Source organism: Aptenodytes patagonicus, chromosome 15 (genome assembly GCF_965638725.1).
Source record: "Aptenodytes patagonicus chromosome 15, bAptPat1.pri.cur, whole genome shotgun sequence".
NCBI lineage: Eukaryota > Metazoa > Chordata > Aves > Sphenisciformes > Spheniscidae > Aptenodytes > Aptenodytes patagonicus.
This window is the reverse complement of record NC_134963.1, coordinates 2,924,607-2,950,078: the sequence shown is the minus strand read 5'-3', so window position 1 is coordinate 2,950,078 and position 25,472 is coordinate 2,924,607. Positions and strand designations below refer to the sequence as shown.

At 44.8% G+C, this 25,472-nt stretch overlaps 1 protein-coding gene across 3 annotated transcripts in view; it reads left to right on the top strand.

Moving 5' to 3' along the window:
• The window catches only part of ULK1 (unc-51 like autophagy activating kinase 1), an 83,606-nt gene that overhangs the window by 26,995 nt on the left and 31,139 nt on the right, over window positions 1-25,472 (top strand). For all 3 annotated transcript variants that reach the window (XM_076353118.1, XM_076353117.1, XM_076353116.1), the window contains 4 exons: window positions 2,271-2,372; window positions 10,320-10,378; window positions 14,305-14,387; window positions 19,062-19,112. In XM_076353118.1, the coding sequence (XP_076209233.1) occupies window positions 2,271-2,372; window positions 10,320-10,378; window positions 14,305-14,387; window positions 19,062-19,112 (295 nt within the window). The remainder of the gene's footprint in view (window positions 1-2,270; window positions 2,373-10,319; window positions 10,379-14,304; window positions 14,388-19,061; window positions 19,113-25,472) is intronic.

Sequence of the window (25,472 nt, the reverse complement as noted above, 5' to 3'; positions counted from 1 at the left end):
GTTCCACAAGCCTGCTGTCACCTCGGGCTTTGCAGTCATTTTTGCTAAGGCTGCAGCATCAGGAGCAAGGTCCCTGTTTAACAGCAGTTTTGTAAAATCTCCCAACTGTTTTTAGCTCTTTGGTCTTGTGAAATCCCTTCAGATCTATGGACCTATGCAGGCGGAGATTTTGCCTTTCTGGCTAACATACTCCCAAGTATGCTTTGCTGTACAGCTCAGCAGATGGGTGTAAACAGAGCTCACCTGCTTCTGTTTGCAATTTATGTTTTGTGCATTCCCACTCCCTAACCCTTCCCCCCCACTAATTCTTTCATCAAACCAGCTGCTTCCAGGGTGACTTCTTAGCTTGTGAAACAGATGTGTTTAAAAAAAACAAACTGATCCCTTTCATCCCCCTTTGTACTTCCCACTCTGGGACCAGGATGTGAAGAGGTGATCTCTTGTTTGTACTCATGGCAGCAGTCGAGATCTCGGTGTCGCATCAAGTCAGTGAAATTAAAAATGACAAAACCAGGCCAGAAATAAAAATGTCAAAGCTGGCCATGTAATAGTTCCTGGGGACATGGGTGTGTGAGCTCAAAGTAAAAAGATGATGTAGATCAATTTAAGTTGAAATTTTTACAAGTGCCCTGAGGCAGTAGGCACCTGATTTTGAACATGGTCTAATCCACTCTCAAGTTTTTTGTCTGTACTTTTTGAGCAGAGTTAGGCTGGACTGTGCTGCACTGCGCAGGGGTAGCATTTTTGGTAATCTGTTCCACAGTACTAACTCAAGCAAAAGAGACTTCCTCTCTCTCCCTTTTTTTGAAGCCTGATGTTTATTTGAACTATGCTATATGTGAAGATGATGTAACTTTCTCCTGTGAGAGTTTCCTGAATTGTCTATTTTTTAGTGATATATTTTCTTTCGGAGTCTCTTGTGCAAGTAAATGAAAACACCCAGCTTATTTTTTGAAAGGGCTGGAGGAACCTAGTGATGACCTTTTTCTATTTTATTTTTTTATTTTAAACAACTCTGGACACTACAAGGAATCTCAGAACGTTTCATATTGTTCTCTGTTTACTGATGGATTTGAAGGAAGATGGGGAGGGAGGGTTCAATTGGGATTTAGGGGGTGTTTGAAGTCTGTCCCTACTACTACTGTGGATCTTGTGGGGTAGCCCTGGGAATGTCTGCTGGCAAGGCAGGCCCTTATTCCCTGCTTTAGCTTGTAGCCCATTGCTGCTCTTTTCATTTTGCTCTTTTAAAAAAGAAAGGTATCTTACCCACACCCATACCCTGATATGATCCATGTCACGTGAGACTTGAAACCTCCTTGTGCAGTTCTTGTCCCACTTCCTTGGCTTTGTTTGGTGTCATGCCTACTTCCCTTAGGGCAGACCGAGCTCCTGTCCACAACTTGTTTGCCACCCTTTGTTTTTTTTTTTTTCCGTTACATGTGGCCCTTACTTCTAACAGAGCTAGAAAATTGATCCTGTTCCATGCTGGCAGCACTGCAATGAAATCTGTTGTTACAAACACGTGGGATTAGCAAGCCTGCCCTTCTGTCCCTCTTCTTCTGCTGCCGCTCCTAAGGCACGCTGCCTCCTGAGCCATGGGGCTTTGTGGATTTGCACCATCTCCAGCTTCTGGAACAAGCCTGGGGGGGAGCAACCGAGGGCATGGTGTGAGATTAGAAACCAGAGTCTGAGGCACAGCAGGGCTCAAGCTGTTGGACTGAAATGCACAGATCTGCCTTTGGACCCAAACTGTGACCTTGGCAGCAGGCTCTGGAGCATAATTAATATGCTGCCATCTTAGGCTAAATGAGGAAAGTGCATAAATGGTGCAGATCAGGATGGAGGCTGAAGCTTACCTGTGCAGTGTGAGCCTTTGCTTTTCTTGATCATTTGCCTGTTACTTGCTTTGGTTTAGAAGATCCATCTGTGCGATTTCAGTGAGGCTTCTTCTGAGCACAGGTGGATTCAGCAGAAAACAGTACGCTGAGAAGGGAAAGTAATGAGTTTGCCCAAAGTAGCCAAACAGCATAGGATTTTTTTTTTTTGTCTGCCTGAATGAAAGTCTCTGCTTCCCCCACTTAGATAGGGAATTGGCCTTTCGAGGTAGTGTTACAGTCTTTTCAGGAGCAAATCTTTCACGGTTATTGGGGAATCTAGCTCAAGGGTTTTTAAAGCATAATAGTGACTTCTGTTTCTTTCTTGCAGCTGCTTTAAAAAAAAAAAAGCTACATTTTTTTTATAAAACAGATTTCTGTTCTCTCCCCAAAAAGGCACCAGAAGTCATTATGTCTCAACACTACGATGCCAAAGCTGACCTCTGGAGTATAGGAACCATCATTTATCAGTGTCTGACAGGAAAGGCTCCTTTTCAGGTGAGTTGCTTAGATCTAATGTTTCTGACTCTCTTGCTTTTTTCTTTTTTTTCCTTTTAATCCGCTTACTCTAAGGCTTCTGTCATCTATAATATCAACTCCCATAGATCTAGCCTCACGGAGGTCTGGCTGTCCAACACCTTGACAATGTGGTGCTTTATATGTTGTAATGCTGGATGTGTTACTAGAATATGACTCTCCTTCTCTAGGCTGTATCTCAGTGAAACGTATTTCCTGGTTATAAATCCTTAGGAAGGGTCATCTCTTCAGAAAATTATCATGAATCAGTTAAAGCAGTGGCTTTTTTTCCAGGCCCACACTTAAAAAATCAGTTTCTATTTACAACTGTACTCAGTGTATAATTTATAATTATAATTCTGTTGGGTATGGAAGGACAATAAGGAAGATTGTAATTGCAAGTTAATGTTTGGGATGATTTGGTGGTAACTGGTGTATTGCAGCTAAATTGACTTTGTTTTTAGAGCAGTAAATAGGATCTTATCAAAAGGATCTTATCTGTCATCTCACAGCAATCCCTTCCAGTCTGAAATGTTTATGTTCATCAAGTCCAAACCCCTCCAAATATAACACAGTCCAGTAAAACTCCACCCTGTAATTTATGCCATAACTTCTGGATAAGCTAGAACGTATCTTTTGTGAAAGGTATTATCTGATTTTGAATTCTCAAATGATGGAGAATTCATCACAGCCTTATGCAAGTTGCTTCAGGATTACTTCATGTCTTTTTAGGCTTATATATAGCTGGAGTTCATCTAGACTCAGTGCATTTTTCTTGTTCCCAATCATTAGTGGGCCATACTGCGTATTACTCTTCTTCCATGCTGAATGAGATCTGCAGACTCTCCCTTGCAACCACTATTTTAAAGTACTATATTTGTCAGGTTTTTTTCGTGCAGTCTTATGGCATAGCAGAGAGATGCTCGAGTTGCTGATACTGCTTTGCTTCTGTAATGTGTGAGTTCTGTAGAGCTTGTCTCTAATCCATAGAAAAAGACCAAACCTCAGATTTGCATACTGATGTGTCAGCTGATGCCAACTCTTCAGCTTCTTAGGTCAGTTAGGGCAAATGTGAACTGTGGCCCTCTTTTTCTCATGTCCTGACATCTCTTCATCCTGACTCCCTAACAAAAAAACAAAACCAAAAACAAACAACCTGAACAAAAAAAAGGTCAGGTTGGGGGGGAGGGAGGGAATCTATGCTCATGTAACAAGGCAAATTTTATGAACAGCAGGACTTTCTGAGCTTCAGTTCCACAGCTCTCTAGAATTTCACACAAGACCTGAATGTTTATGCAGTTAAATCATCAGGAAGGATAAAGTGAATTCCGAATCTGTTGCAGGAAAGAGTGGGCAAATACGGAAGTAAACTAATGGTATGTTTTGGTTTTGTCTAGAGCCAAGAACACTTTTCTCCTTCAGGGTAATTTTTTCCCTGCTGCTGTAAGAATCTTCCATTCCAGTGCTTTATATTCTGTCCACCAGCTTGCTCTGTATTTAGAGCAAGACTTCATTTCCTTTGCATGTTTCTTTTTTTATAAACACCCCTACATAGTGCACTGAAACTCCTGAATGGCTCCTGTTTACTGGCTGCATCCACTTGTTGTCAGTGTTGGTATCTTTGTTTGAGAGGAGAAAATGACTCTTAGGATAAAAGAAAATAAATATTTGTGCGTTAAGAAAAAGATGTGGGGGTGGAGACTCTGCATGCACAGGAGAGCCTTGCACTCGTTCTGTCTTGTAACTTGGTGCCTTTTAGTCTCTAAAGGCACCTTGATACTGTACTCATTCAAATGATTTATTTATCGTTTAACATGGTGACTTTATCATGGGTGTTCTTCGCTTACACACGACCTTGGGGGATCTGATTTGTTTGAAAAGAATTAGGTGGCTTTTATCATTGGTCATTGAAGCATGTCACAGAAATGTTCTTCTGAAAACACTTGTTCATATCGAGAAAGACTTTCACAGGAAACAAAATTGAATACTAGTCAGCTTCACTCAGCTCTCCAGCCAAGGTTTTGAAAGGGCAGGTGGTCAGAAAACCATCAGCTCTCTGTCTGTATGTGTGTCCTCAGGCTCACACGGAGGTGAAAGCAGTCCTGTGTGCCTGTGTCCCTCTGGTTGAGGCATGCCAATACCCTGCCTCATGGTGAGCAATGAAGGGACGTTTCGGTCCCTGCCCAGCGGGTCCTGATCCTTGCTTTGTGCTTGCCTGACTGGATAACTTCTCTCTTTCCCATATACATCCAACATCTGTTGGGCTGGGGCTGGGGGTCACTTGTTTCTCTATTTTAATTTTTCCCCACGCCCTTTCCTCTTTTGGGGTTTGTATTTTGAAGCAAAATGCCAGGCCCCATTTGTTACGGCAGTAGCAGCTGTGGATTTGTTTGATCAGGGAGAGAGGAGAGCTCAGCCCAGATGGTTCTCTGTGCACCATCTATTTGTTTTGACCCTGTGTGTCACAAATTGCCTTCTCCTAGCTGGGAGTTTCAGGTGAAAGAAGCCTGTCTAGGGCAGATGTTGGAAAGCTAGTTAAAGGTTAACTGGCTTTATTTCTTTGTTGGCATGACCGTGTTGTAAGAATTTGCTGATGGTCACTGAGCAGGCGAGAAGCTATTGTTTACAGGGCTTTTAGGAGGAGAGAGGGGTAGTGGACAGAGGTGATGGGGAGACCGTGAATAGGAGTGAGTGCTTTTGGGAGGGACAGCTACAAATGGGTGGGGAGATAACAGGCTGATTCCACATAGTGCCACCAGCAGACTCAGTTGTACAGGGCAGCCACGAACTGGATTTCTGACGTTAACCTCTTCAGGCTTAAATCCTCAGAATGCCTTCCCTCCCAGACTGGCAAGGAGAGCCCCTCACCTTTGTCTAGCTGAGATTCCCATGGGAATCTGGAGCATGGTGGCCTGAAACATGCTGCATTTGGGTGCTCTAGCTGTTTGCTGCATGAGCCAATTAGGCACCTTCATGGGGATGCAAACCAAAAGGACTCCGGTGTTGTCTGTAGTGAGGAGGAATGAGCTGTCTAAAAATAAAATAGGGCTTCGGGTGGCTGGGTTAGATGGAGAAAAGATCAAATGTGTGGAAAAGCTGAGGCAGCTGTCAATCCAGAAAGTGCTTGTAAATCAAGACAGAGATGTGTGTATGTGCATGAATGTGATTTCTAGCTGTCTCAAAGTTAAAATTAACTGTAGCTGGGTCACTCAAGGCAACTTCCCAGAGCTATTCCTGTCCCTTCCCTGCCTCCCTGCACGCAGACAAGAAAGAAGCTGCTCATGCTCAGATGTGAACAGTTGGTAGGATGGCTGGGGAAGCTGTCTTAAGGAGCTTTTTGTATTAAACGTGCCCACAAACAAAACAGTGAGACTGCCATAGGGATGAGATTAATGGGATTCATAATCCCTATAAACAGATTTGCTGAGCACTGTATTAATGTGGAATTGTTAATTTGCCTTGCCTAATAAGTGGTCTGCGCTTGCATCTCTTCATTTCTGTTGCTGAGGACAGGACTTGAACAGTGCGTTTCCCGGTCTTGCTGACTGGTACTGGGAAGTGCCTTGAAAGTACAGTGGTTTTCTCTTGTCCGTACCTGAGCTGAAAAGATTGGGACCCAGTGCCCGCCATGAGGTGGTGTAGGCTGTGTAGACAAGTGACAACCAGAAGCAAAACTGGAGGCAGAGAAGAAAAAGATTTACACGAGGTCTAAAATATCTTCCAAAAACAATCTAGTCCTTGTCAGATGATGTTTTAAATATGATTAGAGTTAAATTACCACAATCTCTTTTTTGTTTTTTTTTTCTTCCTTTTTTCTTTTTTTGTGGGGGAGGAATCTCACTGATGTTCCTGGTGGTTTCTGTTGTGTGACCCCTTTAAAAACTGGGCAGCTCTTGGTAAGCAGACACACAGCCAGGCACAGGCGCTTTGTGTCAGAGCTGTCTCTGGCAGTGGCGTGGGTCCACTTGGACAACAGATCCTGCTGAGGACCATGAAACCTGGTTGTCTGCTGTCTGAGCCTTTGCGTGAAACTTCTCCTAGCTGCTTTACGGACATGGTGCGCTGTGTCTGTGGGAGAGTGAGCTGGGGAGCAGGGAAGTGACAAGAGAGGTAATGCCAGTTTTGCTGCCTGGTCTGGCAGCTCTGAAGGAGTTAAACCTGCCTGCGTATGTTCTCATCCCAGCTAGCTGCTGGGTGAAAAATTAATTTCTAAGCCTGGTGTACCAAGTCCACTGTTTTATTTCTGGGTTAATTCTGCCTGCATAAGTACTAGGATTATGTATCACTTACAACAACTGCTATGTTGTGAAATGGGTCTTGAGGAGGACTAGGGAAGGGAGGATTTTATACCCAGAATTTGAACTCCTGGTTTATTTGTTGGGCAGGCTGTTCTTCTGTTCCCAAAGCTGTTCCTCTGGACTGTCCTGTGTCAATGGGGACAGGTATTCCTGGCAGTGGTACATTACTCTGCTGAAATTGGGCGCAGTGATTGACTTGTTGCTGTAGACAGTGAGCCATCGGCTTTTGGCCCGGTGTTTGTTGGGTCTGATCCTGCTCTGTTGGGAGTAGAGAGAACAGCAGCTAAAGAAAAAGGTTTAGGGGGGTGGGTTGGTTTGTTTGTTGGATCCCCTGAATGCCAACCACTTAGTTGTGGGAGTCTTAAAATATCAACTGTTAAGACTGCACAAGCAGAAGGTATTTGCAGCAGGTTTTCAAGCTTTTCCGTAGAACTACTGAGCTAGAAACATCACTACTTTTTTTTCTTTTTTCTAACATATCTGAATCCCTTCTCTGCACCTCCAAATCCCCAGGAATCCCAAAGGAAAGGATTCAAAGAACAGAGCAGATACCATACACCTGCTATGAAGTGTTGACTAGACAGTGCTCTTCACTGTGGGTGTGAATGTCTCTGGCCCGCTTCTGACTGAGCGCTGGACTTTTGCATCCAGCCTTTCCCCAAGCACAACAAATCCAGTGCTGAGTGTTTCTGGAAACACCACCCTGCGTGCTTTTCGCGTGCAATTCACTTGCAGGCAGCCAGCACCGAGTGGGATTTGGCAGGGTTACACTGAATGCCTTTGTTGGCTCAACATATTTCCACTGCTGCTCAGGACAAAGTAACAGAGTGGCAGGATTGAATTTGTCCAATTGTCTTTATATATAGAAAGGACAGACAAAAACAGAGCCAGTTACACTAATGCAGCTGCTCCATAGTAACATGAGAGGGGGAACAAGGGCATGAATTGGACTGCTGATATGGCCCCTGTTCTTGGGAAAAACTGAGCTGTCCATTCTCCATCCCTGTTTCTGACAGATGGATGCTGTCCTACAGGTAGCAGCTGGCTCGGTGTACCTTGAATGGTCTAGTTGTTAGGTGCCTAAAATGTGCTTTTTCTAGTATTTTTCTTGGGTAGGGTGTATCTGCCTGGAAGGTGGATTTCAAATTAAGTCCTTAGCTTCCTAGAAGAAGGAATTCAAATGGCATTTTTAGTGTCTTACAAACATTTCTCCATTTTTTTTCCCATGATTTTCAGAAGCACTATTTATTGAAAGAAGAGGTGAGCAAAGTGGCTGAAGGTACCAGTGGTTTATGAAATGGGTGCTAACAGCAGGAGAGCAGTGGGCATGTTATTGGGAGCCTGCTGCTAGGAGCAGAAATGTGTGACTCGGTTGATTAATAATGAAGTTACGTGAAGATGCAGTTGCTTTTACCAAATTAATGGTGATCCATAGCTGTCTGTGCTGGGCACTCACTAAAGTGACTCTATTCCCCAGCAGGCAGCTACCTATATCAGAGGCCAGCCTTGAATTGTGGGCTCTCGGGGACAGCCCTCGTGAGGAAGCGTGGTCTGGGTTGGTAGGGGCCTGACACCCTGGATATGGTCCTTGCAGAACAAGTGGGAATGGTACTGAGACAGCAGAACGTGGAGAAACAACGTCCCTAAGGGGGTATCTCTTTAATTTGTAAAAGAGGAGAGGAACTTTATTGAGGATTTTGTTTCTATCCAAGCTAGTGCGTAGAAACCCTCTCTAATGAGCTGGGCTTTGCATGTGTGCTGCTTTTAATATACTCTGTCTTTATTGCCAGGAAAATTTCTGACAAAACAGTGTTTGAAACAGATCAGAGCTTCATTGTATTTGTGAAACAATTGAGTTGTTGCGACAGGAAATGAACAGAGCAAACAGCCAAGGCTTGTATCTCTCTGATGTGAGCAAGCACTTCGCTTCCCTGCAGTGGAGTTCTGTTCTTCCTTGTACATTATGTCTGTCAGGCATATTTTTTCATCACGCAGAGCGTTGTGGCCAAGCCATTTGGTGCAGTGTGTATGCTTGCCTTATTAAAGTTTGCCAAACATTAAGAATCTAATTACAGGGCAAGATCTGCAAGGGGAAGGGTGTAAAATGGAGTTTTACGGAACCAAATCAAATTGGGTGGCAGTGATTGGAAATTTTGATGCAGTTTGGCATCTGTGTAACAAGGTGCTTTGCTGAATAACATTCATCTTAATGATTTGTGAAGAAAGTATTTTGCACCTCCTGTTTGGGTCCCTGCTGTGTCTGTGAACAGCAAAGGATATGCTATTGCAGAAAGGAGAGCCAGGAAATCTTTCTTATTTCCTTCTTTTAGGAATCTAGTAGCTCTTATTGGTACAAATTGATAGGAGAGCTGTGAAGCTTGAGTTGGTAAACTGTCCTGATCGGTACTACATGAGTCTATTGATGTTAGCAGCTTTTAAGACTCTCCCTTTGCTTTCTCTTGAGGTTTTGTACTGAGCTCTCAGTTATCCTTAATTTTCATCTTCAGCCAGAGGGAGTAGGTGATGTTGAAACAGCATCTTATGTGGCTGCTTTTCCAGCCATGCTGTGTTAGTGGTATTTTGATGGCCATCTGCAGATTGGCTTGTCTGATTTGCTGTTTTAAGCATCTTAATTGACCTTAAATGCTTCTAATTTAGAAATGGAAGTAGGTGGAAGGCTCAAGGGTTTTTTGAGGCTGCCCTGAACATCAGGAGAAGCTGTCTGTTGCCTCCTTGTTCACACTTTCCTACACACTGCTGCACCAATAATTGATTGCAGATGAATCTCTCTGATCTTCCTTCCCTGTTTATATGTGCTTTCATGTCTGTGTCATGCCAGCCAGCCTCCTCTGCCTTTAATAAAGAGACTTTGCCTAAGCAGAAAAGCTTGAGACACTAGGGTTAATTTACTGGCCTGTATTATTCATTGCATAAAAACAAATGGAGAAATGACGTTAGGAGATTTTTATGTGTCTGTGCTTCTATACTGGCGATTTTATTTTTAACTTCAGCCATAAATCTCTTTTTTTTTTTTTTTTGATCCCATCTCTCAGAATTTGGGATCTTGTCGTCAACATCCCCAGCAGTTGTGTATATTACTGCACAAATAGGAGCTGTGGCTTGAGACCTTCTGGCTTCCTGGAATTAAAGTAGAAAATCCTAGTTTGGTTGCTGTTTCCCCATGTTCCTGGTCTCTTCACAGATCCCTTGCCCATCAACAGGCTCCCTGCCCCTCTTCTAAATGCCCTGCAGCACTAATCCATGTTCTTGGCGGGAGCTGCCACTCATCATTGGGACTCCTCATGTCTGCAATTATGTAGCCTCCTGGGTGAGGCTGTTAGGCCAGCTCAGACCTGAGCATCAGAGCCCACTGCAATGAAGCTCAGCCCTTGGAAGGGGAGAGCAGGACAGAACCAGGTCAGGGACAAAAAGGCAGCAGGCTGAAATACTGTATTTTCACTCTGGCACAGTGCTGGCTTTTCAATCTAAAGCAAGCTGCAGCTTCTCATCGTGCTGGTTCAGCAATTGAAAAGTGCCTTTCTGCTCTTCAGAGTAACTGTGAAATAGAAATGCTAATCCCCTTCCTTCGTTGTCAGCTGCTTCATGCACTGGTTTTCTTTCTCCTCTACAGGCCAGCAGCCCACAGGATCTTCGTCTCTTCTATGAGAAAAACAAGATGCTGATGCCGAAGTAAGCATTTTTCCAGTGTCACTGTTTGTATGCACTTGTTTACTCTGTATTTACACCTGTCTTCGCATGCTCCTGGCTTGTCACTCAGGGAGGTGACTGTAAAATACTTGGCCACCTGCCTTCCCCCACTCCTTAAACCAGCAGTGCTGTGCCCCAGAGAAAGTCAGACAGCAGCGGATTGCCAGAGTTGGTGTTCTCTCTTTCCGCAGATGATACTTCTCTCCTACATTGCAAAAACTCAGGATCGTTAGTGATTTCAAGAGCCAGGTAGTGGTCCTGCCCCACATATGACTTCCTGGCAGTCTTGGGAAGAAATCATGGCCATTCTTGAATCATGCGAGCAGCCAAACTGCAGTCTCTCCTGTAACCTGCCATACCTGACTGCAGATGACATTCCCATTTATCACGTGTCAGGACAGCAACTGCTTGTGTCCATCCTGCTAACAGGAGGAAATATAACCTCGATGGAAATGGACGCTACTGCAGTTTCCAAGAGGAAGATAACTGCTTTCGTCCCACCGAGGTGTATGTTACCTAGCTGTGCTGTGATTTGTCAGTGTATTTTGGTTTTGTTGCTCTGGTCTTTCCTTTTGATCTCTGAGCTCTTAAAGCAGAACCTCATGCCTGCTCTTAAAACTTCAGCCTGGTATAGAGACAGGACTGAAGTTCCAAGTTTATACATCAAAAAATTGGAAGGTGTTTTTTAACCAGAAAGTTAGTTTCCATTTGGCGGAGCTGCTAATGCAGCCACATACACAGGAAGTTCATTGAGTTGCTGTATGTGGATTATTTTTTTTTCCCCTTATCAGTTTAGACAGCCCCAGGAGATAGCGGAAGGAACTGTCAAGAAGCTAGAGCTCTTATCAATGACTTGCGCTATACATTTAATTTCCCTTCAAGTACTTCCTTTTTTGATCAGGGGAGAAGGGGCAAATTGCTACCAGGAGTAAATTTGGGGCATCTGCATGTTCTTCTGGATTGAACCAGAGGGCGTGATGGAGTAAAACACCCAAACAAAACAACTCAAAGCAAACACACTGCCACGTAGTTGGAGGCAAAGTCTGTGTGAGCAGAACGCAGAGCTTCTGTTTCCCCTACACAGCCTAAAACGTGGCTGCTCACCTTTGAGGTAGTCCCTCTTAGTAAGAGAGAAATTAATCCCTACAATTAATAAGCTTCCTTGTGTGGATCACACTGCCCTGCTGTTGCTTTGGCTCGTGGGGCGTGCAGTAGGAGGCAGGTGAGGGGAGAAATGAAACTCAGCTGTAAGAGGACAGCATGTCTGTCCTTGTAGGGGTTAGTCCTTCTCCTTTGTTGTGAGTCCTTGGTACGCGCTCTGCTTCTACCATTTTCACTCATCTCTGCTTTTTAACTACCAAATTCCTCCAAAATTTAGATCCAAGCCCATTGGTTTTTTTCACTGTAGAAGTCTGATTCGAAGCAGCCTTTGTGTAAATACCGGTTCCCTGCTTTCCAAAGTCAGTTTGTCTCTTTAACATGAGCCGCAATCTGTGCTATTTCCTGAATAAACATGAATAAACTGCCTCCGCCAGCCCTGCCAACACAGGATGAAACACAAAACCACTCCAGAGACCTCCTTCTCGGACTGCAGCAGTGCCAGGATTTGGTTTCATTCTCCTTGGGGCTAGGCAGGCTGGCACCCACCTCCCTGGCATCACCATGGAAAGTGGTGTGTTTTGGCTTGGGAACTTGGGAACGGGGTGGGGCAGAAAAAGCTCATTAAATGCTCGCCAGCGGTCTCTGCCTGCGGGGCTGGTGCTGACAGGTGAAAGCCATTCTGAGGTGGGGAGCCCATGTCAGTAGGAGAAGGCCCAAAGGCCTCACAATTTTAATAGCGCTGATCTAAATAGCTAACACTCATTGTGCTGATTTGCATGGCAGAGTATATTCTAGATCATGGGGGGAAGGAGGCAGTTTTGTTACTTTATGTTTAAAAAGACAGCCTTGGAAAATAATACTGTGGGGTAGCGTAGCAAAGCTTGACATTTTGGACGTGAGAGGTAAGAGGAGGCAAACAGGCTGTTTATTTGCACCGACTTCAGTCTGTGTTGTGACATCTGAGGTCTGCTACTTGACCTTCCTGTTTCTTGGCTTTAAAACCATACAAAAGCTAAAGTCATTGCTGGGAAGTGGACTCATTTTGGATGAGAGCTTTATGTGTCATGGATAAATAAATGATGACGATAACACTGGAGGACTGCAGGTCTCTAGCACTAATGTATTTTTCAGGAGACTCTGCTAGCAGTGGTATCTTGGGTTATTCCGTTAGGCAATGTACTTCTAAGGCACACCTTTTTTTGACAAGAGGGTGTTTCTTCTTGGCTCAAACTGAGTCTTGGTTTAACTGCATCCCTTCTGGAGTCCTAGTGGCCTCTTCCCTTATCAGCCTGGGAAGGCGCACGAAACCATTCTAGTGTCAGGGGTGGAAAAGCAGCTCTTCCAGTGCAAACAAGGATGAGGGATGCTTGCCATCGTTCTCTGTTCTAGGAATCACTGGGCTCAAATTCCTGTGCCAGTGAGGCCTAGGGCTTCACAGAAAAATAACCGGGTAGTACTGAAACCTATAAATACACACCTTGCCTCACGTATCTAGTTTCACTGAACAAGAGTCTGTTAGTGCTAGCTAGCACCTCTTTTCCCCCCAGTATTTTTGTCCCAGCTTCTTTTTTTTACCCTGTCTGTGGCAGGGGTAGAGGTGGTGGAAATGGTGCAGGAAGGGTTGTTTCTCCCAGCGTCCGTCGGGCTTGGCTTTAGGGCGGTGAGTGATGCCAGCCCAGCAAAGTGGAGCCCTGCCCGAGCGAGCCACGTGCTGTGCTACTGAGCAGCCTTGAGCTCTGTGCAGTTAAAATTACTGTGCTGAGCACACATGCCATTACCTCAGCTGACCCACGCATGGGGAGAGGGGAAAGCCTGGCAGACAGTGGGGGCCATGCTGGCCACAGCCGTGATAAACAGAGTCAATACTGAAAGGAGTTGGAGCCACCTACGTTTAATTGGAGAGCTCTGCTCTGGCTGCGGGCAGGCCCTGGCTGCTACAGCCCCTGACGGTGCTTCTGGTTACAGAGGAAAGTCAGCAGAGCTGAATCCACTTATGCAAGAGCTGAACTCTGCTTTCCCTGCCTTAATCCGTTCATTTATTCCCTGCTTCTTGCAATCTACTGGGGTTGTGAAGAGCTGCCCTGGCCTCTCCCCCATCTGCTTGTGGGGTGAGGGAGAGCACAATGATTTACTAGCTCTTTTGTGCTGCAATGGCCATTGAAAAGAGTATTTTCTTCCTAGCTATACTGGAAAGTGCGGTAATAGCTGCACTAATTCTAGCTTGCTCGGGTGGCAGTTGCTCGCATCTTAGTGGCCTTCAATTAATAAATGCTGTATATCAAGGAAGCAAATAGACAAAGGTCACTTGCTAGTCTTACATAAGCTGCATTGAAAAGGAATGCCTTAATAAAATGGTAGTAATTGGTGATACATTTCACCACCAATGTCTTAATTGGAAGCTTCCCCTTGGTAACTGCTTCGTTTTAATGGCCTCCTTATTCCCAGTAGAGCAAGTAGAAGAGATTTTATTTATCGTGTGCAAAATACTGCATGTCGAATGGACTTAGCTGAGAACCAGAGGGATGACATTGGCACCACTGTGGAAGGGAAGGATCTGCAGGTGCTCGTGGGAGAGGCCACTAAAGCTAGATTAGCTGTAGCCTTAACAATGACAATAGGGAGTAAAAGCCAAACGGAGATGCAAATAGAGATGTTCCTGTTCAGCCTCTCTCCAGTGAGCTTGTCTTATGTTCCTAGCCCAGCAGACACAAAATGAGTTTGCATTTGCAGGTTGCCTTGCTGAATATGTAAAAGCAGTTTAAGTAGACTGCAAGTCTCTCTTATTTTGCTCTTGTTTTTAATCCTAGCATCCCAAGGGAGACATCAAGCCACCTGAGGCAGCTGCTGCTGGGCCTTTTGCAGCGTAATCATAAGGACCGCATGGACTTTGGTAAGATCTCCTTCCAGTTTTAGTTCTGCTGCCTGTCTGTGTCGTCTTCTGTGCCATGGCATTGTACAAACCTCCATGCTTCTGGCTGGTGCTAGGACAAGCATCCAGACACCTGGGTTTCACCTGTGCCTGGAAGACTGTATAATCTTGGGTTTTTTAGTATATGTGCTGGAAAGGTCAGTGCTGATTCTAGTACAGTTTTGTAAACCCAGAGATTTGGCACACCTTCAGCAAATGTTTCTTACTTGCATCCCCTCTCCTGGCTTCTGCGTTTATAATCTCTCTGAACTTCTGTTGTGCTAAGTACGCTACCAGGTGAAACGTGTATCTTGTGCATCCATGCTCTTTCTCTGTCATAGTTCCTTCCCAAAGCTGCAAGCTGCACCCATTTAATGAACAATTCAGTTAATACCCTCGCTTTCTCAGGGTCTGCAGTGGTCCAAGCTAGGAGACCGTAGCTGCCTGCAGACCCTTCACTCCTTCTCCAGGTTTCTGTGGAAGGATGCCTTGGTTCTCATCAGGGCTCAAGCTGGCAGTCTCTTGGCTCTCCCTGTAGACCTGTGTCTCAGTCTCCTGACTTGGCTGGCATGAAGATTTCCTTTTTTTTTTTTTTTGATGTCTTGATTGTTCTCAGTTGAGAAGGAATTATGTGCCAGGCAGTTCTGGGTTTGGCAATCTCTTCCAGATGTGCCTAGCTGAGCCAAAAGGTCTGAAGAACCGTTAGTGAAGCCATGCCGTAGAGGAAAGCAGGCAGAGGTGGAACCTTTCCTAGAGCCCCTGAAAAGACCAGATCATCTAAAGGCAACTCTGTTGTCTTTTATGCTTCCCCCCCACTTCTCCCTTCCCCTTGGGCAAAGATAGTCTAGACCTGTCTCAAGTAAAAATCAGGATGTGAATACTCTCTCTCACCAAGGAAGTTGGTCCTGGTGGTGTGTCTCCTCTGAGTGCAGAGGAGAGCAGCAGGGAGCAGCTTTGCTTCCATGGGCCAGTGCTGCTGGTGGAAAGGGTAAGCTTGCCCCTCAGCCTCTGTGTTTGAATAAGGTTTGGTGCTGGGCAAGCCTGTTCAAGTGGTTTTCCTGAAACAAGGCTGCGGGGCCAAAGCCCACAGATTTGTCTTAAGTATCAGGTGGGCAGTATCACAGCAAGTCAGAGAGCTTTCTGCTTTTTGCACAGACATTATCTTTTTACCTGAAAATAAAGTGTGCTGCTGTGTGTTTTCAGGATGTTGCTTTTTAGTCAGGCTTGGGGTAAAAGGGGTTTGATATTTCTGTCTTTTGGGAGTTGGTTTTCTGTTGGTTTTTTTTGTTGCTTATCTGCTCAGGTGGATTGTTTCCTGCTGAGCAGCATATGCTAGTTGATGAAGAGAAATTGTTTTGCAGCCTCTGTTATTCTTTTGGATTAGAGATACCGGGAAAGCCTTTCTGGGGACAGTGTCACCTGGCTGAAGCAAGCATGTGGATTAACCAAGGCTGATCATAATTATCCAGTGCTGAATGTAAAGGACTACTGGTTACTAGGGTGCTGAAGTGAGAAAACAAGCCTTTTAAAAGGGGAGTTGTTGAAGCTACTGACAGACTGACTTGGATATAAGCACCTCTCAGTATTATTCCCTGCAGATCATCTATCTGGGCTGTGGATCTCTACCTCTTCTATCATGCTGCTGTGCATTTCAAAAGAAAATATCTTTGAGGTTCCTGTTTCCCTGCTGTCAGAAAATGAGTCTGGTAAACCATCTTAGCCCCCCTATAAGCTGTTTTTGTACTTCTTGGGAGTAGACTGCGTGAGTCAGTGTCTAACACTTGGAAATTTGAGATAATGTACTTTGATTTCACTTTGACAACAGTTACAGCATGTCTTGCTGCATTAAGATTGTTGCTTCCCCTTAATCACCTGCGGGATCCTTTTCTCTACAAATTGGCACAGCCCTGTAAGTTGTAATTGTTTCTCAGGGAGGGTTTGTGAATATATTCTGTACAGAAGCCTATATTTGAGATATTCCTTGTGCTTTACAGAAGGAAGATCTCAATGGCTGTGTAGCATCCCATGCTGTATTCTAATATCTCCTGTCAGTTGAGAGGAAAGCAAGTACCAGAACCATGATTTATTTAGACCAATATACTTCCTCAGCATCCAGTTGTATTCTTGGTCTCATCCACCTCTGCCTCCTCTCTGACTCTGCTAAAGCATCTGAGCTTCCTCCCTGCTTGTGACACAACTGTTTTCCTTTCCCTGCTGTCTGCTGGTGCTCAGTCTTCAGCTCCTCTATGTTCCTGAGGGCTCAGAGACTCTCTGACCTACACCACCTGAAAGGACCCTTCCTCCTTTCCTTAGAGTATCAGCTCAGGAGACCTCCAGATGATGCCCCTTGCCAAAATAGTAGCAATACTGAAATGAGAGCACTTCCCTGTGCCCAGCTATTGTCATGTTTTCAGCTGCTGTCTGTGGCCAGCTGTGCACAAGCTGTTAATGTCCCACAGCTCCAGATCCTGTCTGAAGCAGATCTCCCCCTTACCTTAGATGGCTTCCAGTAGACACGTGCTTTGTCCTCCTACTGGCAAACTAACCGTAGGCTGCTCTCTTCACCTACACTATTTATAAAAGGTCTACTTTGGCTGATGGTTGGTGCCCTTGCTCACCTTTGTTCTTTACCCTCCTGCGGTGAAGATTCATGTGTGCTGCTGGGTCAGGGATGATTCCTGAGCCACCCTCCCCAGAGGAGCAGGATGTCCTGCTGCTCCTTGTTCCCTGAGGCTCTCTGTAGTCCACCTGGAGATATGCGCAGTGCCTGCCGCGGAGCTCCCCAGAGTTTAGTTGATTCACACCACAGCAACACATAAACTTGAATCTTCATTTACTTGTCATGTGTCTCAGCTGTTCTTCTACCAGGAACTGATGGTCTTTTCAATCTCAAGATTATCTAGAGGAAAGCCAAGAGGGTTTCAAGTTGCAAGTTTCCTGCTGATGATTACAAGCAGGGTTGTTAAATTTTGCTTTGCAGGCACAACTAATAAGCAGTTTGGAGGGGGGATAGGTAAAAGTGAAAGAAGAAATCATCATTTCCACCCCCACAGTTAAATCAGCTCAGCTGAGGGATGGTACCCTCTAGAGGAGCAGGCTGAAGAAGAATCGGGAAACTCCAGCAGCGGAGCAGCTCCCAGCAGGAATAGGGGTGTTCTCCATCCACAGCAGATCTAATTTGTGAGATTCCAGCTTTCCCTGCCAGAGATTTCCATCACTTCTGTTGTGCTGAGCTCCAGACCAGTACATTCTGACTGCAGGACCCTGGCATGGCAGTGGCAAGGAGGGGCTGGGGAGAGAGGGATTGTTTAAGTTTAAAAAGCAGACAGACAAAAAGCCAGTTGCTACTTTCTGGAAAGCATTGGCCAAAGAGGAGCTGTTTACAGAAAGCAGAAGTTTGTAAACCTTGGGTGTTGCAATAGGAAATCCCTGCTGGGAAAACAAGTTGAACTGCCTGCAGTTAGCCACATAATCAGTGTTGATCCATGACTAAGGCTCCTGAAAGGCTAACTTGCTGATTGTGATAGGAGAGGACTCTGCGTAGAGCTGCAGTGGATCAGAGGTGGAGGAGTCAGGAGGGGTGGCTACTTGTGAGGACAGACAAATGTGTAGAACGTCTCCAGCAAGCCAGGACAGAAGCATTTCTTGGCCTGGATCTGTAGAATATCCTCCTGTAATGAGTGAAGAAAGCAGCAGTTGTGTCTGGTGTGAAAGGAAGGGAGTTCTGGGCTGTAGTTCTGTGGTGGCCTTTTAGAAAATCCGTTTCTGCCTTCAGTGCACGATGGGCTTGAGTCTGTGTGTGATGGAAGATCATTCAGTGGAAGTCCCTTTGTCCATTATTCCTCTTCTGTGGAATGAGTGGCAGTGCAGTGTGATAAATATAGCTCCCATGGATCCCTACAACTAGGGTGACTTGCCATCCTGATCACCCAGGGCCTTTGTCTTTTAGTGCTACTTTGCGCCTTAGGATTTCTCCCTTCTTGCTGATAGGAGCTTTTGATGCACATGCACAGACATGGCCATGCCATGTCTCGACATAGTCACGCTATCTGGCTCTCAATAACTGATTCCTGTTCCTGCAAGTGTAAGAGCTGTTGCAAGACAGAGGAGCATTAACAATTAATTTAGCGTGTTCTCCCCGGCAGCCCAGGGTTGTAGCTTGCAGCAAAACCTTACTAAGTTCTTTAATGCCCTGTGGGGAAGGAGGATCCATTAGTACTGGTGGTGAGTCCCAAGGTACAAATCCTCATGTCTTTTGGCCATGCTTTTGGCAAAGATTTTTTTTTTTCCTCCCTTTCTTCATTCATATAATTGGCCCAGCTGATTTCCCTTCTCTGCCCCCCCAGCTGATTTTGCAGAGGTGGCTGGTAGGAGAGGAGCCACTTTTTTTGTTTTTTCATTCTTACATAGCAATCCCTGGATCCAAATAACTTCCCATCCTTTTTTTGTGAGTAGGTCCTGCATCCAGTCCCCAGTCTGCATTCTTGACCACTACTATATGCAGTTGCAGTCAGTCAACTTCCATGGTTGACTAGATTGCATGGAAAAATCACTGTAAAATAGTGTAACTTGCTATGCTTTAACTGCTTTGTAAACTTCTTACAGTCATTTCCTTTCACTGAGTCATTGCTCTTGATTTTTTTTTTTTTATTTCAGATGAATTTTTCCATCACCCATTCTTGGATGCAAGTGCCTCTATGAAAAAATGTAAGTGTTGCATTTTTTATTATAACTCTTTTTGAACCATGACATGACTTCCTTTGCTGCTAGTTCAAAAGGAAAGAAGACGACTGCTTTATGTTTTCTTAGTTATTTAGGCAGGGATTCAGTGTTTGTTACTGTATCATGTCCAGATTTTGCCATCAAAATGTATTTAATTTTTCTGAGTTATCTTCAAAGGGATGATTAGGGGGCTATTTAGAAACCTAAAGTAGAAGTAAATGTAGCTTTGAAATATATTCAGCTGCTTTGTATGAAGTGCTTGGCCAGTGGGGATGCTTGTAGGTAAACAGGATTATGCAGCATCATCTTGCTTTTCATCCACACCTGTAGGACAGTTCAGGATAGTGAATGGTGGAAACTGGCACTCTTGTCCCTGCTTGCCAGGTGGTACCTTAGGTTGGCTGTGCCAAATGGCAGACTCCGGTTACCAAATCTTGTTTCAGCATTTACCTCCAAATTGTTGATAAATCTTGTTTTAAAGGGGTTAAATTTGGGTCCTCTGTGAGAACTGGCCAAAAGAAAGAAGGATTTCCACTGGAAGTTTGTTCTTTCCTCTTTTGGTTCAAAACTGTTGAAAATTTCCAAACACATGTACTATGATTCAGAGGTTTGTTTTCAGTGGAAAACAATTCAGAATTGCTTCTAGTGTATGAGATATAATAGTCCTCTGGCCAGGAGACTTGGTTTACTGGAATTGTGTATGGTTGTCATCTTCTGGAAAGATCCTCCTGGGCCTTTAATCTCCTGAGTAAATGATAGAGCCAAGAACTTCATCAGTGACTGATTCGGGGTGCCCAATGCAAGGGCTGGAAGCTTCGGAGGAAGCATGTCCGATGCTTTGTGAACATGGAGCCCCTCTTGGACGTACGCCGTGGGTGGATGCCCCTTGTTTGATGTCCACGTCACTCCTGACAGTCTCTTGCTTTCCTGGTTCCAGAGCAGGACTTTCAGTTGTTCCTGATACAGATTTTAACTGTGTACTTAGGTGACCGTCCTGCGGGCAAGAAAAGACGCTTCTGGTTTAGGGGAGCTTGCAAGCCAGCCAGGCCCCTGTCTCCATCTGCACCAGCAAGATGTGGGGCGAGTCCTGTAAAACAGGACTGCTCTGCAGGCAGGAAAGGACTCTGCCTGTGTAGGACTGCTCCTAAGCCAGCTCAGCTCTCAGCACCTGCTACACCACTGCCGTGTGGGAAAAGTCCTTCAAAGTCTGACCCCCCTGTGGGCAGAAGAGGACTCCCTCAGGTTGTTCTTGCGTGCCCACCAGCTCATCTCTTACCTCCGGCAGTTCCGTTGCTTCATTGGCCAGCGGAACAGAAAAACCCCTGCAAACAGGAGAGGGTTCTCCTGACTTGGCCTCAGTTTCCAACTTCTGCACGTTTGCTGTGTAGAAACCAGAGGCACCATTATGAGCAAGGGACTGTAGCTCAGCCTTTGCCCCCAGCTGCACCAAAGTTAATGGTGTGGGGTCAAGGCCCAATAAAAAGAGTACCTTTACAGGCAAGTAAGGACTATACAAACTCCAGACCTCTCTGCTGCCCTGCTGGTCCACGTCTCTGGGCATATGTCCACAGTCTGGAGTCCTCTCCAGGCAGAAGAGGCCACTACTGGTTTTGAAGAGATGAGGGGAGAAATATCTCCCCATTGCTGGAGGTCTTCAAGCTTTTGTCCACAGAAATCTGCTAGTGGAGAAGATGGTTCTTGTAGTCTGCTGTGTAGGTCTCTGCTACTGCCAGATGGCAGTGATGGATGAAGGCCTCTGGGAAGTGCAGTGAAGAGCCTGCATGAGAAAGGCTGCATGTGGGAATGGTGGTCCTTTTGATTTCTGAATAGGTGAGAGAAGAGCCAGTGTGTCAGCAAAGGTCTGGGTTATGGTGATCTCAGTAAGAAAAACTCACCTGAGGTGTATGGAATGCTGCTTAACATGGTAGCGTGCTTAACATTTGCACAGTTTTTGCTGAAGTAGATGACTTAGCAAGGTTGCAGTTGCTCAGGGGCTAGCTCCCCGGCTTTGCCTGCAGAACTACTGCAGGACGAGAGGAAGTGGCCTCAAGTTGTGCCAGGGGAGGTTTAGATTGGACATGAGGAAAAATGTCTTTACTGAAAGAGTGGTTAAACATTGGAACAGGCTGCCCAGGGAAGTGGTGGAGTCCCCATCCCTGGAAGTATTTAAAAGACGTGTAGATGAGGTGCTTAGGGACATGGTTTAGTGGGCATGGTGGTGTTGGGTCGATGGTTGGACTCGATCTTAGAGGTCTTTTCCAACCTTAATGATTCTATGATTCTAAGATGAGTCCAAAAATTTATTGTGCAACTTCATCTCAACATGTGGTTCAGCATCATGACTGCAGGACATATCAAAGAGGAGAAGAGATACGGCTGTATCTGAATCATGATCATCATGCTCAGACTGAATTAGAGTCCTCAGGCCTGCAGTGGAGAACTGGGGGGAGGAACAGTGTGCCCTTGTGTTTTTGTTCTCCTTGGGAGCTGATAATTGGGCTACCACTGGCTTTGGTGGAAACAGGACTAAGTCATTTACACTTGAGTGTGCAAGTTTCTCTTAGAGTTTGTTGGATGATCTGTGTTTTGGAGTAGTAGCTGTTGCGTGATGAACGCACTGAGACCTCAGCTAAGCTCAGGGACCCACTGTGCAGCCTTTGCCTAAAGGACCTTCCAGTTCAGATGCACCTGCACTGCAGATGCAGGCAACCGTGCATCCATTTAGGTCCCAAACCAATTTTAAGGTTAGACTCTTCCTTTCCATACGAGAACATTTTGCAGTCTGAGCAGTGTGTGGTGGTTTCCGTACCCCTGCAAGCAAATCTGCCCTCAGGTGGCAAGGGCAAGTGGGAGAGCTGCCACCAGTATGCAGAGCTGAGCACGTCACCCGGGCTCCTTGGTACCGTCAAGGCTGGTCCGGATCTGGTCACACGATGATTAAAAATGAAGTGAGAGCCATCGGCTACTCATTCTGCGTGGATATGTGTTAGTACACCATCTCATGGAATTATAAAGAAACTTTTTTTTAATATAACGTAATTTGGAATTCCGGAAAATTGGGGAATCCTCAAATGCAGATAGTTCTCTAAGCGGATAATTTTGAAGTTGCTAAGGCAGGGGGTCCCCCTTGTTTAAACAAATTTGCATGTTTTTCAAGACACTTCAGCAAAATCAACATTTCTGTCAAAAATCTTCAAATACGACATTTCTGACAAGCTCATCCTCTCCACGGTGGTTTTGAGGGATGGTTGTTCTCATGTCTCTCCTCATCTCACTCCTTTAGTGAAGCAAGGACCTAAGTCTGCTGCCATCCAGGGTGTACCGCAAAGCTCTGTTTGCCACAGGCTTCAGCCCGGAGAGTGGGTTCAGAGCCTTGGGCTTTGTTAACTAAAACGTACTTTTTTTGTTTGTTTTTATTTATATTTTATATTGTGGGTTTTGTACCTGTGACTAAGCATGTACTTAGATGTGTAAAAATTTATTAATAAAGTCTTTAAAATACTGTGTCTAGTCAGAATGTCATCTGTCTGTAGCCAGGTCTGATCAGCATATGGTATGGGGCAGTGTGTTACAGTAATAATGCATGAGAAGGCATAATTAGACGCTTGTGCAAGTCGTCTTGCAGTAAACACATTGTAATTGGTACCCGTGCAGAATATTTTGGAGGATTTTTTGCTCCTGCCTTTAATGAATGGTAAGCTGGTACCTCCTTTGCTCTGAGTTAAGAGAGCATGAAACATGAGCAGCTATGGTTCAGAAGTGTACAGGTGGTTCAGTGTCTGGAATATCTGTCAGGCTTAACTTGACTTCTGCCATCTTTTATAATCTTATTGTCCATAAAATACTCGGGTAAAAACTAGCAAAAAATCACCATGCTGCATATAAAAGATTTTAATGGTGCAAATTTTTGAACTCTAAAAAGCAGCTTATTCTTTGGGCAAGTCCTTTCAGTTTTTGCACTCAAACTATTGCCTTGTCAGAGACTGCTATTAAGTAACTTTTTGATGACTGGTTTTGACTGAATCCAGATAATCACAAAAATGCGTCTCTCCAGTGTGTGTAAAACTTGCATTCCAAATAAGCTTTATATAAAAGCTTGAGGCTCGGATATTTTTAGGACAACCGAGCCCCTGGTAGGATGATTTGTCAGCAGTGATTTTTGCAGGTGGAGGGTCCAGTATCAAGATCCACACAGCTGGAGCAGAGGCTTGCCTTTATGGCTCCCAGCTCTCCCATTTTGAAACCAGTTGGCGTTGGTTACGCAATGTACAGGATGACTGTTTTGTTGCTGGAACAAGTTGGAGAGGACAATTATGAAAACACTTATTTACATTACAATTACAATCCAGCAATTTTTGGATTTGGGTGGGGGCCTACAATTCATGTTAACATTCCCCGCATTCAGACTTGAGCTGAAAACATGATGAGCCAAGTGTTTGCACCCTTTTTAATTTTAAACTGGGAGTGCCTGGGTGTGTGGAGGAGATGGAAGCAAGCATCTTGCTTTCAAGCTGTCCTAGGTGGCTGACGCTGAAAAATGCACCAACAGGGATATGGTGGTCAGAGAGGGTTTGTCAGAGCCAAACCTTGTGGTTCTACTTGCATGCAAGTCCGTTTTCAGTGTCAGGACCTTTTGAGTTGGACCTCACAGCATTACAGTGTGAATTTGGGGAGTTTACAGGGTTTTAAATAAGAACAATGATTAATAGAGGCTGTATCTAAAGGTGTGCTTCATGCAGATAGAGTTTTAACTTGAGTTTCAGATGATAGTGGCAAAGTCTGCCTGCTTGTCTCCCTTCCTAGATTAATGGAAAGCTGTCCAAAGCAAATAGACAAAAATGGAAAAGTCGCAATTCCAACCAGGTTTAAGTCAATAACAAACACAGAACCAAAATAGAGTGGAGGGGACCTTGAGAGAGAACTGAAATGACTCTAACAAAAATACTAATTCCAGGAAAAATGAATGGTGATGCAAGTCTTGCAGCAGGCACGTGTGGATACAGTTCAGAAATCACTCACCTTTTCTTAAAAGCGCCTTTCCATAATAGGAAGGTCTGTCTGTACAAGGGTGAATTGTTCTGTTACAGTTGGCAGGATAAAAATGGGGAGACTTTTTCTCCTCTCAGATTTCTGGTATTAAATGTATAGGGAAGGTAGTAGGGATTGCTCTGCAGGCTCTGTGGGAAGATCGCGGAGATCAAAAGCAGTGTGGTATAGGCAGGACAGAGCTCTCCATTTTACAGGCAAGTTCTCAGACCTCTGTGTGTGTTCCCTGAGCGTGGGGAGTGGGAACCAGCTGTGCTGGAAGAGCGTGTGGGGTGTGGGCGGTGTAGCTCTCTCTGCCAAGCCCCTGACCGACCTCCCAGAATACCCATCATCAGAGTACCACGGTCTCTGTTCCTTTACCGGAGCCAGAGCAGTGCGTTTCAACAGCACAGTCCATCAAGGGCACAAAATCAAGTGTAGAATAGATGCAGAGGCTAAAAAGTAGCCTCTTGCAAAACTTTGGAAAGATTTATTTCGTTATGGACCTAACCCTCAAAATGCTGGCGGAGTGAGTGCTGCCGGTATGGTCCAACACAAGAGGGAAAGGCATCTCTGTGTGTGTGTGTGTGTCACTGCACACAGGCCCCACGCAGCCGTCCTGCTATGGCCTCCTATTGCACAAGCCCCGGGACTCCGCTGAATCAATCTCTATTAGCAGTATAACTTAACCTCTTTAGGAAAACATTCCATTTTTGTTAATATTAGCAAAGGGTGGAGGAGTTCACTATGACCCTGGTTAAACTGTTACAGTGGTTGATTACTTATGTTAAAACGTGTATTTTAAGTCTATGCTTCTTTGGCTTCATTTTCCTGTTGTTGGATCTTGTTACATTTCTGTCAGACTGAGGAATTCAGCATCTAAGTGATGGCTCTCTTTGTGCTAGGAGAACACTGGTCCAGTCATCCTTTAACCGTCTTTGATAGGCTACATGGAAAGACTTCTTAAAGCCTTTCATTAAAAGGCATATTTTCCCATTCTTTTATCATTAGAACACTGTTTAAACAGTTAATTGCAGAGAGATGTACTTTTATTTTTCTAGACGGTTGAATAGAGTAAGTATCTAATGTGATTAATGACACAGGTAGTTTTACTTCAAACAGAAGCATGCTTCTTCTAGGTGTTATTAACCTTCCTTGTATTAAGTATGGAGTCATTAGCACAGATCCTGTAAAAGTAGAAATCTGATACAAGGTGCTAATTTTCTGCCAGCACAATGGAAGAGAAGCAAAGTGTTCCTCTCCTCACTTAAGCATTGCCTCTGATCTCTATCTTAAGTCATTCAAAGACCAAAATGGTTG